Here is a 14,759-nt window from a genome sequence, read left to right on the forward strand (position 1 = left end):
TGAGGTTGAATACAAAGGGCAGAAATTTTGTGTCAGTTACAGTATTGTTCAAGGCATTGTAATAACAACTTGTTTTATATAAGGTTACTTTTTCACTAACAGAATTTTCTATTTCTTAATTAGATACCAATTTCAAACCTGTGTTCTCCATTTTGTTTTGCATTAGGGCTAGGCAGTCCCTCTCCTTCAGGCCAAGCTAGATGTAACACTGCTTTCCATCTACAACAGGCGGCCTTGGAATGCCCACATTTTGTAACATTGCTCCTTTCTCCTACTCTTTCCCAAACAACAACTTGGATGTGAAGTACAACTGCTGCTCTCAAACAATGGTATTAACTCTGGCCACGACACGAGTCTTCCAGCCTCTTGCAGGGCCTCAGAATGACGACTTGTGAGTGCAGAGATCAAGTGGACAAGGCTTCCTAAAGAAAAACTACTATAGCCGGAGCAAAGAGGTGTGTGGCCTTGGTGACTTACCTCTTGCAAATCCTCCTTCCTTAAGTTAAGAAGAAGTAATCAGAGAACTTCACACACACTCAACTTCCTGACACACCAAGCAGGAAGCATCTACAAGGAAGCAGGATTTGACCCTCTAATTTTAACTGAAGATATTTTTTTCTTTTTTATTTTTAAATAACTGGAAAATTTTGTTATAACTTTCGTAAGTACCCTTTTCAGCTTTCTTTGTTGTTATTCTTCTATTCTGGTCATTCTGAAAATTGCAGCACAAAAGAGAAATCAAAATTATGTTCTCAAATATAAGTAGAAAAAAACTCATGTTACTTGAGCCAGATACAGATCTTATTCCATCACATTACCACTGCATAGAAGAGCCTCTCGTAATTTGAACTTGTAGGATTTTTTTTACTTTGTTCTTACAAATTAGGTTATATTCTCAGATAGCCCATCCCAAAAGCACATACCTCAAACCCCACGGTTTAGGTCTAGCATATAAAATTTGATCATTTTTTCCAGTTAATTTTCCCTCCGATAGGTTAAATTAAAATCCAGTTCTGAAATGCCCCCAGTCCAGGGGGATTAGGGACTAAAACCCCAGATCAGGACACGGACATTTAAGACTGCCTTCACCATGAATACATTAATTTAATACATTGCAGAGTCCTAAAGAGATGTTATTTTTAATAAAAACTTATTTTCCAAATAATTTAGAGGAATACAGATTCAAGTAATTCTCCAAAGGCTTCCCTAAGTTACCCTAACAAAACGTAGCTTTCAAAAGTTGACATAAAAGAAGACATTAGTGTGACTGAGAGTATAGAGTACTAGGAACCCTAAACAGTTTTAACAGTTCTAGTATTTTCTTAAGTTTACACAGATATCTTAACGTAACCTACAATGTTTGCCATCAATATTAACAGCACATAAGCATCACAATGTGTTAGGTATCGTTTTCTACACCACAATTTCACTGGTCCCAGGTATTTTAAAATAAGAGGACTAAGGCAGCAGCTATAATACATAAACAGTTCTTTAAGAAATATGCTTAATGCTATTACCGCTTAGATCCGTGGAAATATAACAAAATACAAGTCACATTTACAGCATAAGGCCCTTTGGTTTCTTAAGCAGCAAATTAAAGAACAATTTCTTCAGTGAAAGGCTTTGAAAAATAAAGCATGTAGGCTTTCCATAAAAAAGGTAACTAGTTCTTTCCTTCTCAAAATACCCAGCTAGAGTCTTCAAAATATTACATAAGAAAGCTCCTGAAATTCCTAGGAAAGAAAAAGTTAAAACCCAACAGTAGTATCTGACAGAGCAGAGAGTCCATCATGGGAAAGCTGAACATACACCTTCTGGGAAGTAGAAGAAACTACTGTTTGGTTTTCTGGAGAGCTTTATTAAATTTGGAATAATACCGTAAAAAGGATCTGAAATACCTGTGTATTTACCTTATATTCTAGAGCTTACAAATCTGTATTTGAGAACTCACTTCATATTCATCTATCCTTCATAAGGACTTGAGTTAAAACAAAATTAAAATAAAGTTGTTTATTCTAGTCAAGGCAAGTTTGGGCAGTCTGCTTTTTCACGTAACCATGTGCAACATTTACAATGCAATCCTTTTGCATCTTCCCAATGGAGTAAAAATCTATTAAGTAATTCAAGATATTTCGGTGTAACTAAACAGTGTGTGTTTAGTTACACAGAGCCGCTTAGTTATACAGCTGGGGCAGTCAACATCTGAATTTTACAGAGAACATTCTTTTTAGGAGGTTCCGTAACTACTCATATTCTTTTTTCACACAGTTAGAAGCAGTATCAAATTAGCCAAAACATTGGAATATATAATAAATGTGATTGTGCCACCACGTGTATTTTTAAATCGTGCTTAAGTGGTGTGTTGCTTTTGCTATGTGATGGGTAACAACGCATTATAAAACAGGTTGTAAACCAGCATGACCATTGGAGCAGTGTTCTTACTCTGCCCCAAACATGCAGAAAATTTTAAAACAACTTCTTATGCCTCCTGAGTCTTGTTGTAGTTTACTATCACATTAATTTTAATTATCTTACAAGAGAAGAAATACAAAATATTTCCTCACCTTAACCTCTGACACAGTTACTGGTTAGAGATCTTTCTGCATAACACGGCTAACAAAACTTTTTGAGGCAGCATAAGAATTTACTTTTTGCAACCTGTCATATGGCAAAATGACAGTTTGTGCCAAATTCAGGCAACACAAATCAATAAGAATTTAGCAGACATGGAAAGGACTGGGCTGCAGGACTGCGTTCGCTAGTGTTATTACCCCCTAAGCATTTTTGTTGAATTTAAGAAACAAAATTTTGTAGGAAATTTCACAGGAGTTGATTGAGTACACTTCTGAATAGTTCTGAAATATTTAGCTGCTTCTTTTTTGATTGAATATATGCATCCTACCTTCAGTGCTCTGATGTTCAGTAAAGAGACAGGAAATCTTTAGCATGTAAGATGACTTTGCACTTATGCAATTCCACTGCAGTACCAGGTGAATGCAAAATCAAGTCTTTTTTCCAGTGCAAAAGTCTTTACTTTGCTGGGTTGAAGGTTTCCCCAAGTCATGCTTTTACTAATCGAAAAAAGATGTTAATCAGCTTACCCATGATCCAAATTTCATTGATCTTTGAAAGAAGAAAACAAAACATTTTACCCAAAAAGATCTTTTAAGTCATTACTAGCTGAGCTGCTGTTTGTCATGGTGTTTGCTGGTTGTGCAAAGTTCTGAGGAGCAAAGAAAGGATTACCCTGTATGCCAAAGCCAGGCTGTCCTATCATGTTCATCTGAGGTCCCAAGACTGAACCGCTTGCACTTGGGGACCCTTGTGGGGGTACAAACTGATTAACCCACTGGCTTGATTTCTGTTGAGCCAACTGTTTCATACTAACTTTGGGTTTTTGAGGACCAAAAAGATTATCTAAAGCAGACATGTCTGGGGGTCTGTTTTGTTGTGTCAGCGGAGAGATTGCAGATGCAGCATTCATGGGACTGTAATTTGGCATATTGGCAGTCGGTACAATGTTCATCTTGGTTGTTGCTGTGGCACCTGGACCACTGAAGAAATTCTGAGTGGTGGGAGCAGCTCCCATACTGAATCCAGCTGTCTGAAAACCCAGATTAGTATTTAGTCCGTTTGTGATATTTCTCTTTGTGTTGTCAATAGGTGATGAAAATCCCATTCCAACGCCCATAGAAGGGACAGAAGAGAAGCTGTTTGAAGATGCAACGTTAGCTTTGCTGATAGAATGGCTACTCAAAGATGACATATTATCTATCAAGGTATCCGTCAAGTCTTTTGTCTGCAAAATACATAAAATGCAGTTAAGTGTTTTTTCTTTACAAACACTCTAGCAACAGTCTTTATCGTTGCTCCTGCAAAAGTGGCATTCATTTTTCAGAAAACAGAGTTTTCTGCATGGAATTGAACAGAAAATGTAACTATACACAAAAGCAATTAGGTTATTTTCATTCTTTGCTACTTAGAACTAATTGTTATGGAGCTTTAATTTGACAACTAAGACTATACATAAAGTACTACTGCGACATTTGCTTACATGCCCCATTCCTATCCCCAAGCCCTTTATATATGCAGGTAATAAACTCTTCAGAACAAAACCTTTTTTAATATGTGTTTTTGCCTTATCTAGAACAATGGCCTTCCAATAATAATTATTCCTTTGGAAACTCTTGCAATTTATAAAGTGGGTAATATTGCTAATGATGCAAATGGAAGGCAGATTAAAATTTATTTTAGTTTTTCTCAGTTGTGCCATTGTACTACCAGTGAAAACAAAGGTGACTTGCAGGATTAAAAACATGCTAAATGTACGCAGCACTTGTAAGGAAAAAGCATCACAGCTCCAATGGAAACAGTGTGGTAATTCATTCTTTCTCACCTGCTTCACTGGCGGTGTTATTGTAGTTGCCTGTGGTTTAAGAGGCTGCTGGCTTTTCAGTTTCTGTGCCTGTTCTTGTTCTTTAGCTAACTTTTGCTTCTCTTCAAGTGTAAGCGATGCCTTTGAAAGGGAAAGTACTGACAGTAAGTTGCACAGAAGTTATTCTTACACTGATATTTTTCTTTCATAAATAGCACTGTCATTTCAGTATGAGATAGAACAATACATATTATTTATGCAAAAGAGAAAGTGGATAAGCACAAAATCTATTACAATATTTATCATATTGCTTAAAAGTACTTAAAGCAAATAATCACAGTATTATAATTAGCATAATGAGAAATTTGAGCAGATCTCAAATAAAGAGGTGTCACAACAAAACCGTTTTAGCTTTGTCTTCTTAATGTTGGGAATAAGAAAAACTGTTCTTCACCATTTTTTATTTTATATGGTTACGAAATAGCACTTGATATAGAACTGCAACTGACCATGGAGTTGGAAAGCGAATTTTAAGATTGCATAAGAGGCTTTTCAGGATTTTAACTCTACTTTTGTTAATGACAAAGGATAAAATCAAAATCATTCCCCGCAGTCCAAAATTAGTGAGAGGGTTCAGATAACTAGAAATTAAAATGATAAAGTGACTAGATTCTGGAGACCCATTTACTTCATTAACAGCATGAAAAGTGTTTTACAATAGTTTATAGTTAATAGTCTAAGTCATGTCATGCTGCTTCTTTGCTTCTTGTATTTATCCCCATATTGACTGTTCATTTTCACTTAACTTTGAATTGTACAGTAGATGTTAGTCTCTGACACTACATGAAATTCTACATTTTATTTTCATCTCAATTTGTAATTTTATCATAAAGTTACCTATTTTGATTTTCCTATCTAAATCCACTGCTGAAGTTTCAGCTTCATTGAAATCTATAATTAAGGAGAAAGAAAAGGACCAAAAATTTATCATCCTAATTGCTGCCTACTTTGTTCAAAGATATTTTCAAGGATATGATTTGAACATTTTTCAGTGGGCCTTCACATGTGACGATGTATGGTGCTGTGCTATACAAAAGCAGTTAGTTTTTCTTGTAAAGCTTTAAATACAACAAATATTTACACATACTCTTTTTATGCAACTGTATCAGCCTTGTTTTAGACCAATGGATGTAACAGGATTCCAAAACAAATTAAAACACACCTTTTTCTGTTTTGATGACATCTCATTCTCTTTACTCTCAGATCCACCAGTTAGAAGGTCAGTTCCACTAGTATTAAATACCTTGTCAATCTGTTTAAGTTCAAAAGCAAAACTTAGTTATTTGAAATGTTATAATTTAAGGTAACATAAATGTTGATTAAGTAATTTTAAATTTCAAATTTCTATGTGCAAGCAACGCAATAAAATACTGTTGCTTACCTGGTTACTTGTACTACTAGATCTTGGCTCTTCAGACACACTCATTTGGTTAGCTATATCCAAAGACCTATATAGTGCAGAGCATACATATTACAAAACGATAACTTCACAGTCATATTCACAACATCAATTCAGCAACACAGATTGTTCTTCTGCATTTAAATAGTACAAAAAAACCCGCATTATGAGAGCACTGCTATTTTTATAGGAGGACTGTAGAATATTGGAAAATGTTAATATTCTAAATTGTAAAGGTTTCCTAATGATCATTTCACATGGTCTTAGTTTCTCCTTTTGAAGGGGACAACATAGAGTTTGGGTAGTCCAAGTTAATTTGACTCAGAAATCTCACCTCGTATCAGACTCCACACAATAATTCTAAATATTTTCAAATACCACCACCTTCTAAAAGGCTGCAATGTTTATGTTTCTCCAGTATGGTTTATGCTTTCAACGACTACAGAAAAGCATCTTAGCATATAGAAGCAAGATATAAACTGTACTAGTGTAGCTCAGTATTAACTTTTACATTTAATAAATTAATTAAAAATTATTGACTCAAAATAAACTGTGACTGAACTGTATAAAACCAAAGGATTTTACTCTACAAAACCATTGAAATCACAATATTATCATCATTCTAGGACTAATAAAACTTTGGTGACAACTGTGCTTATTTGAGGCAATTCTCAACTACTGAAGTAAGAATTACCTAGATTTTTTCATTGATATGACTAGAATTTTCTCACATTGGCTACAAAATTAACTGAAAATTATCTCTGCTCATTTGTTCCTTCTCTAATACACACGTAAATAAACACTTACTTCTGTTGCTCTTGCATGACATGAAGTTGCTCAAGCTTTGTTTTGTGCTCTGCCTCCAATCTATTAAGCATATCTTTTATAACACAAATAAAAGAATTGAACTGGAAAAGAAACAGACAAGTTTGGATTTTGCACTGATAGATTTCAGACACATATAACTTAAAAGGTAATATCCCATATAAAACTTACAATATACAATGTCAGATAAAGTGCAGATTTTTAAATAATTTATAATCCACCTTCACTATCTTCCACTAGGTACCCAACTACAAGCAGAGTGCATACTGAAACAGTGAAAAATATATATAATTTTAAAAAAGAAAAAAAAAAGTGGGGCAACCCCCACAAAAACCCCCACAGATTAATATTACCAGATTAATTTTCAAAAAAATCCTACGACTGCACTTCTACATTATCTGCAACATTTACAAACAAGAGCAAGGGAAGAAACATTAAGATTGTACTTCAGCTTTTAATTTGAATTGTAATTATGTTAGTAGCCAACTGCTTTTACAGGATAGTTGGAAGGTGACAGTATTAATTTTGAAATTTTATACTGGATCAGTTAAATCCACTGAAAAATAACAAGCTTTAAACATGCAAATACAATAACAGTGGAAAGTGTTTTGGTTTTGTTTGTTTGCTTTTACAACAGAGATAGACATATAGCAATGCATGGATTTTTCTCTGACAACAGTTTAAATCTAGTCTAAAAGCACGCAACACAGTCATGTTCCTACCTGATTGAGATTAAGATTGTTCTCAATACTAAGAGGAATCAGATGGGGCAATACTTTTCCTGCAAGCTGTTCTTTGGTAATTCCCAACTTCTTATGAGTAAATGTACATTTGTAAATACCTGACATACAACATCAAAATAGCAAAAATTGTTAAGTTTAGTAAGCAATGGGAACAAAGCAGCACTCTCTGTATGTATCGACCATCTGAATATATATTGGCTCTGTGTGCAAACAGGGACAAACATGATCAATAGAATCATAAAAGCTAAGTACTCATCCACAAAAAAACATATCATAGCAAAAGGCTCTCCCAAAGTTCAGAACAAGAGGTGGTCCAAAGTAATACTTTGCAGCTATGAAACCTGATATTAGGCAATGCATTGCCCTGGTCAACTATCCAAGAATTTGCATTTTTGAACAGGTCATGTGCAACTTAGTTACCACAAACTGACAAACTCCCACTGAGAAATTAAGCTGTGATAACTAAGGATGTGTTCTCTCCTGGCATACTGAAGCACCTAGGAGCAACTACCACAGTGGTCTCTGATAGCATTTTACAAAGATTCTTACCTAAAGTTTGGGGCTGTGTTATGCACAGGATCAGAAATCAAGCACAGTCTTTATCTGTTCTAAAATCACTGAAAAAAGAATACTGGCAGGCACGAGGGATCCAATGTTAATCCAACAAGTTCTATAGTGTTTCGCAGAGGAGGATTCCTCCACTTAAATAGTCCACCTCTGGTGTCAAACACAGAACGTGCTAGCATAAAAGAACAAGCTTTCCTCACTTTCTGTGGTTAGTATTAGAACAGAGCTGTCAGCTGGCCAAAGAAGATATTACGCACAAGATGGAAGGTATTATAATTCCGGAAAAAAGGAAAACCCAAGTATATAAAATTGATTTCAGCCCATCATTTCCAAACTAGGGTTCACTTATCCACTAGAATATCCAAATAGAATTCAGAATGCACCTAAGGTAAAAGATACGCTGTTCTTCACTCTCAGACAGCAAATACAAGTCAGAGCTGCATGGATTAAAGGAAAGAGGCATCTTGAAATTAGTACTGATAGATGCCCTCTTGCTAATTTTGAGCAAATCAAAATAATGCTACTATCACATATTATTACAGTGTTTAATGAGTGCTGCTACCAGTACAGCTCGGCTTGTTACAAATGGCCTTCTGTCTACTACTTCATTGCCAATAAGAAAAATGGTCACTGTCTTCCAGACTGGTCATGCAGTCCCACCTCTTTCTTGGCAGTGACTCTGGTCTTCTGGTCTCCTTGAGCCCATTCAAGTTGTTAAAATCACACATCCTGAAGTTAGGCAAGCACCAGAGTGGTACTAGGAAAGCACAACTAGGAGTGAGGCCTCCCACTGCAGACAAATCAGGTCCTTAGGTTTTGTTAGCTGTTTTGTGAAACCTCACCCAGACTATGCTTCATTTCAGTGCAAAGGCAGCCATGTTTGCTTAAAATGTCCAACAAAATGAGTCTAACACGACCTGTGGTGAAGAGTAGTAGGTTTGCAGACAATCCTTTATAGCATCTGACATGCAAGAATGGTAAGAGAAGGCAACAGTAACATCTTAAAAGCTCCAGCAAGGTGCTCAGGCATCTGAAAGAAGGCAGATTGTATACTCTTCTGAGGAAAACAGCCTTTTTGGCTGTGTGGACCATGCAGTCCATGAAAGTGTCACAGCCCAAGAACGGCAATGAGTTCTCAGAAATGCATTGGGCCTTGAAGACCACAAATATATGGACTAGTGTTCGGAAGTACCAGCAATATATAAAGTAACTGCAGAGGGGCATACTTAAGAGCCAGAGACAGGAAGTTTTTAATAGTCATTTTAGCAATACACTGTGCAAACATTGTCAATGATAACTCAGAAAGCTTTCAGATTTACAACATCAAAACACAAAAAAGGAGAAAGTTGAAAGTATTAATTACCTAAAATTCCCATCAGCACTGCAGGTTCCTTGGATGGAATTTGTTGTAGAAAAGGTAAAATATCATCAAGCACAAACCATTTATCCAAGTACTCCAAAATCTTGCCTAAGCACACTAGTGAGTTTACCCGGACCTGTGAAGTATGATAAGAATTAAAAAAAGCTTTACTATATTTTTGCCTAAGAAAAAAAAAAAAACTTACAAAACTCAGAAGGAAACAGGTGCTACTGAAACTACAACCTTACACCTGAATATTCAAGACAAGTTAAAAAAAAAGTTTTGTGTCATGAAAGGAAAATACATATAGTTACACACTGCTCACAGACCCTGGCCTTTTCTGTATGACAAACACTGTTAACATATTTATTGTGGAAAACACTTCAACAATTTCTATCTTACTCTTAACACAGTAAATTGTTAACAACTCTAAAAATTCTTAGAGTAAAAAAAGTAAACAGTGCTTTCATATTTGTAAGAAGTAAGAACGAAAAATCTCAGAATAAATGAGAGCACACTCATGGGCTTTTCTTTAAAGACACAACAGCAAAAAGCCCGAAGTAATTGAAGGTAACAACATTTTCTGAGGACTGCGAAATAAAATTATTAGGATACTTACAGCAAGAGAAGAGGTTTGCAAACACGCGTTTTTAATTCTTGGAATTAATGAATTTTTCATTGATGGGTAATCTATTAAGTTGGCAAATGTGGGAATTATGTTTAGGCATAGCTCCTATAAAAAAAAAATCTGCATAAGTTTAAAAAGATGCATGCATGTTTATTATAAAATTAGTACTAATATTACTCAAGATCAAAATTAGTTTAAAATGTCTTTTCAAACTTTCCTTTTAAGGAAATATTTAAGGAAATATCATGTTCAACTAAGCTGACCTTAACCTATCAGAGTCACTTAAAAATAGCTAGAGTAATAAAGCATCATGACATGTATATAGATTTCAAAAAGAGTATTCAAAAATTTTATTATAAAATACTGGGATAGCAAGAATATCTTGCATTTTCAGGAAACACCTTTATATAAAAATCCTTGTATTACATCAAGCTGTAACATTTTCCTACATAAGTCAAGCAAATCTGAATGAGTGCTATCAACAACACTGCAGCAGCACAATACGCTGAAAGATGAAAGAGTATATCAAGATTAAACGTACTTAAGCAACAGAGAAAAAACCAGAACCTATTTCAGCCCAATCTCAAAAAATCAGACAGCAATATTAAGTATATGTTGCAAGTAAATCCCTGAGTAACCAAACTCCTAATACTGACAAAAAACTCACACCAGGTATTTAGAACAAAAACCTTTCTCCATAATATTACAAAGGCTTTGCAAAGGTAAAAGTCACATCTGATTATCCAAATCCTTCTTTAAGAAATATTCTGTTTGTTTATCCCCCTCCCACTCCTGAATGCCTTTGGATAACTGGAAGTTAATTCCAGTAGAAGAATGATTTAGAAAAAAAGAAACTTAGAAAGGTAGAGAAAGCATAAAGAGAAAAAATTAAAACACAGATACATAAAAATGTCACCAGAAGGTATATCAGTATGATCTCACAGCAAATCAGGTCTTCCAAGGTAACTGTCAGCACACATGTTCTTACCACCTCAGAATAAGCCACCTCTCATTGACTGGTAAGAGCATACATGCCTGCGTAGTTTTTGCTGCACAGGCAATGTAGTATAAATGCACATCCTACTTTTTGCTATGGTTAAGAGCACTAGAACAACAGTCAACTGGTTACTCCCTGGAAAATAAGGGAACTAAGTTTTACTTCACTAAAACAGATTTTCTTTAACAAAACATTAATCTCTCACCATTCAGGGATATTACAAAGCTTTATCATTTTTTTCAAGTAAACACACACATGAGTATACAAAAAGTTGGCTCATCAATAAAAAATTATTTTAAATAAAGGCTGCAGTTACTATACCTGGATCTGAATTGAAGGTGCTTCCAAGGCTCTGTAAACCATTGGTAGAACACTGTTCTTTATTTCATCTGGTGGAGTTTTGGTTAGAAGCAAGTCCATTTTTTGCAGGAAGATCAACAAGATCTATTAAAAGAAGGACAATTCAGAAGCCAAAAGTTTTAACTCCAGAAACAGATGCTCACAATTTAAAGTGTGTTGTATCATATCATAAAAACTTCAGAAGTTTTCTTGTAACTCAGTAAATGTGATCACTTACCATGTTGCTTGCCTGAAGGCATGGAAGACAAAAAACACTTTGACATATTATTGCATTTTAAAAACAGCAAATACAAATTAAACAGAATGTGCACGTTCTAGACTAATCCTTCTGAAATAAGAAATCATAATGGCTAAGGAAGGAGTTCTTGTTTCTGTTTACAACATGGTCTTTTGTTAAAATCCACCCACAGAAAAATCTTTATACACGCGACTGCTGAAAAAGCTAAACTGTCAAAAAACTGTGGCTCATATGCTGTCCTCAAAGCATTTGATCAGAACTCCACATATAAAAGCTGTATTCCATCTGTATCTAGAATGAAAATATGGGACACAGCGAAAAGAATATTGCAGCTACTAAATGGACACAAAATACATTTATTCTATTTCACATGGAAATTGTATATCATAAAATGAAAAATCCCAAACAAAAAAAATTTCACATTACTTTAACCTAAAAAGCAACACTAGAATAGCACATAGTGGGATTCACCTTGCTTAGGCATAGCCATCTAAAAGTTAGCTGCTATTCTAAGCCACTCATCCAGGCTCAGTCTCCAATACAAAGAGCTAGGTAACTCTTAAGAGTCATGCCTCATCTCAGATAGGTGAGACAACTTGCTACAGGTGACATTGACTATGCGTTGGTATCTAGACTCCTTTTAGAAAACGGGTTAGACTAGATGGATAAATTGTGGTGAATGGTACCACATTAATAATAAAAAGCCAAGTATTTCACAGGAGGAAGAGATTTCAATTTTTAAGTCTAAAAATACATAGCAATCAGTGCTTGTATGTCAAATAAATAGAAGCATCAGAGTGTAGAAATACAAGTGTACCAAGAAACCAAAAAGGTTACAAGTTTCTTCCTTTCATTTGCTTTCCTTTACAGGGGAAAAAAAGAAATTATTTTAAACAGCAGCTAATGTGTGTTTTCTCATTGTATAATTTTATAATATAACTGTACACATACACACACAAACTCATATATTCATTCCATGAACGTTGATTCTGATGCAATATCCCTACATCTGGAAGAACTAGGGCAAGACGGACCAGATCAGTTTTAAAGTTAGTCTTTGTAATTATTCTTCAGTAAGGAATTTTTATTTGTCCTAAACTTGGCTTTTTGAAACCTACTACAGCTCATAATGCTTTTCGTCTCTTGTGTAGCAACCCTGTAATACTGTGGCACAACAGTTTCTAGTTAAATGTATAGTTTTGGAGAAGGATCATTTGTTTTTGCAAATTTGAAATGGACATGAATGAAACCTGTTACTTAGTAACTAGAAAAGCTCCTTTAAAATAAGAACCAGATGTTTGAACATATAACAGACTGCTTTTAAGTTAAACATCATACTATATAGTCATTTACATTTCACAGAAGCAATTCACTGGCTGTCAATGCTTTTCAAGTAAGACAACATAAAGCTGAATCATTTTTTATATCTTTCTCTACCCATCTTTAACTAGAATGTAGTTCATGCTGCTCCAAAGAACCCATTTTATTTTTACCTTTCTAGGATCATGTTCTTATACTTCTTATTTAAGTAGAAACTAAGACGTTACAGATTCACACACACCATCTAAAAAGCACGCAGAGCAGTTGCACTCTAAACAATAATGCTGAAGATGTGCTTCATTCATTAATAAAGAGCCCAGCACTTGTCGGCGTACACTTTGGTGTACTGAAACAGAATATGAATTTACAGCACATCACCTAACTCTCTGTGGATTCCCCTAGATATAAATTAAGAGTTTGTCTACACTGGGAAGCTACGCCAGAGTAAGCCAGGATGTGAATTTACAGCACCCCTGTTACTCCATGCTAACTCCAAGAGTACGATATGAATCAGTAGTTTAACTAAATATTCCATTTTCATATTATAAATTCCCTCATACAAAGGCATTGTGAGCACTGGATAACAATTTCTTCATGCTGAATTACAGCAGCTTCCCTATGATACATTCACTTCCCAACTCAAATATCCTATGAAAGCCAAGCAACAGGCCCCTCGTACAAATCTAAAACATCTTGAGAGCATTTGGAAGAAACACTGGCACCTTCCCCATCCACCCCTCTCCGTGAGGTACAGACACACAGGAACTGGACATTTTTGCCTTGCACAAAGACAGTCAGACTGGAATTCTGTCCCCTGCTCTCTGAACCTTTATATTTTTTCCCTGAATTCCTGATATATTAACATTGAAAACTTGTCCTAGATTACTTATACAAACTTTGCCGTACTAGAAAGACCACAGAAATGATAATGGAATACGCCACCTAATGTTTAGCATGCATTAAAAATGTCAACATAAGAATTTAATATATAGGATCTAGAAAGATACACAAAGCTCACTCTTTATGAGCTGACCCCGAGTCTGTATTTTGGTTCCCTCATTTCTCAAGAAAAAAAAAAAACACAACAGTTTTGCATCCATTATGCTCTAGATATAATTTTAGACAAACTTTTTGCAGTGAGGACTGTCTTACAAATCTGATGTTAAAGGTAGCAAAACACTGTCACCTTTTAAGATGAAACAGCACAAATAAGGTGTTCACTGGCTTTCAGTCAGTTAGATGTTTAACTTTTTCAAGACAGCAAGAAAGCTAACATAAAGCCTCAGTGTACCAAAAGTAAACAGCATTAAGTAGTTCTAATTTTCTGAGGTATTCTCAGTTACACAACTGCCCCCTTTCCTCCCTCCCCAGCATAATGAAAGTTCTCTGATCTGGTTTTCTGAAACCTGGAAATAAAAGGTCTACTTGTTCGTTCCCATGTTTATCTAGCCCCTTAAGTGTTCTGCACAGAAATAATAGCATCCAGCAGTAAAATAAGGTGAGCTACAAGGAATGTGTAGCTGCCTTTTATCTGTGGAGGCACAATGCCTAACTCAGTGACAGAGTTCTCGGGAATCATCATGCACCTGGTGTTGACAAAAGGATGCAAATATTTTGCTCCTTTACAGTAATGATAATGTCTTACTACGTTTATGCATGTAAAGAACAGAAAAAAAGTGTATTTTACTTACACAATACATTTGTCAAATGAAATGAAACAAATTTCACAAATTGTGCACAGCGCTCAAATAAACCACTGTTTTATTATTATCAATAAACAGCACTTCTAAGAGAGTGTCAAAGTTACAACTTTTGTACCCCATGATCCCAGTGTCAGCAATCTGGATACAAGAAAAAAAAATTATATATTCAGTTACTTGTAGAATA

General features: G+C 35.2%; 1 protein-coding gene across 2 annotated transcripts in view; it reads right to left on the minus strand.

The window, feature by feature from the left end:
* Window positions 1–631: 631 nt before the first annotated feature.
* Window positions 632–14,759, minus strand: part of SCYL2 (SCY1 like pseudokinase 2) — a 39,283-nt gene continuing 25,155 nt past the window's right edge. Inside the window, exons 10-18 of one of the 2 annotated variants that reach the window (XM_075080178.1) lie at window positions 11,276–11,398; window positions 9,949–10,062; window positions 9,333–9,465; window positions 7,382–7,500; window positions 6,642–6,742; window positions 5,817–5,883; window positions 5,598–5,687; window positions 4,397–4,516; window positions 632–3,799 (exon numbers count right to left, since the gene is read on the minus strand). In XM_075080178.1, the coding sequence (XP_074936279.1) occupies window positions 3,149–3,799; window positions 4,397–4,516; window positions 5,598–5,687; window positions 5,817–5,883; window positions 6,642–6,742; window positions 7,382–7,500; window positions 9,333–9,465; window positions 9,949–10,062; window positions 11,276–11,398 (1,518 nt within the window). In that variant the 3' untranslated portion in view covers window positions 632–3,148. The remainder of the gene's footprint in view (window positions 3,800–4,396; window positions 4,517–5,597; window positions 5,688–5,816; window positions 5,884–6,641; window positions 6,743–7,381; window positions 7,501–9,332; window positions 9,466–9,948; window positions 10,063–11,275; window positions 11,399–14,759) is intronic. The other variant, XM_075080182.1, reaches the window with a different exon arrangement.

This window comes from Phalacrocorax aristotelis, chromosome 1 (assembly GCF_949628215.1).
Source record: "Phalacrocorax aristotelis chromosome 1, bGulAri2.1, whole genome shotgun sequence".
In the NCBI taxonomy this organism is placed as follows: domain Eukaryota; kingdom Metazoa; phylum Chordata; class Aves; order Suliformes; family Phalacrocoracidae; genus Phalacrocorax; species Phalacrocorax aristotelis.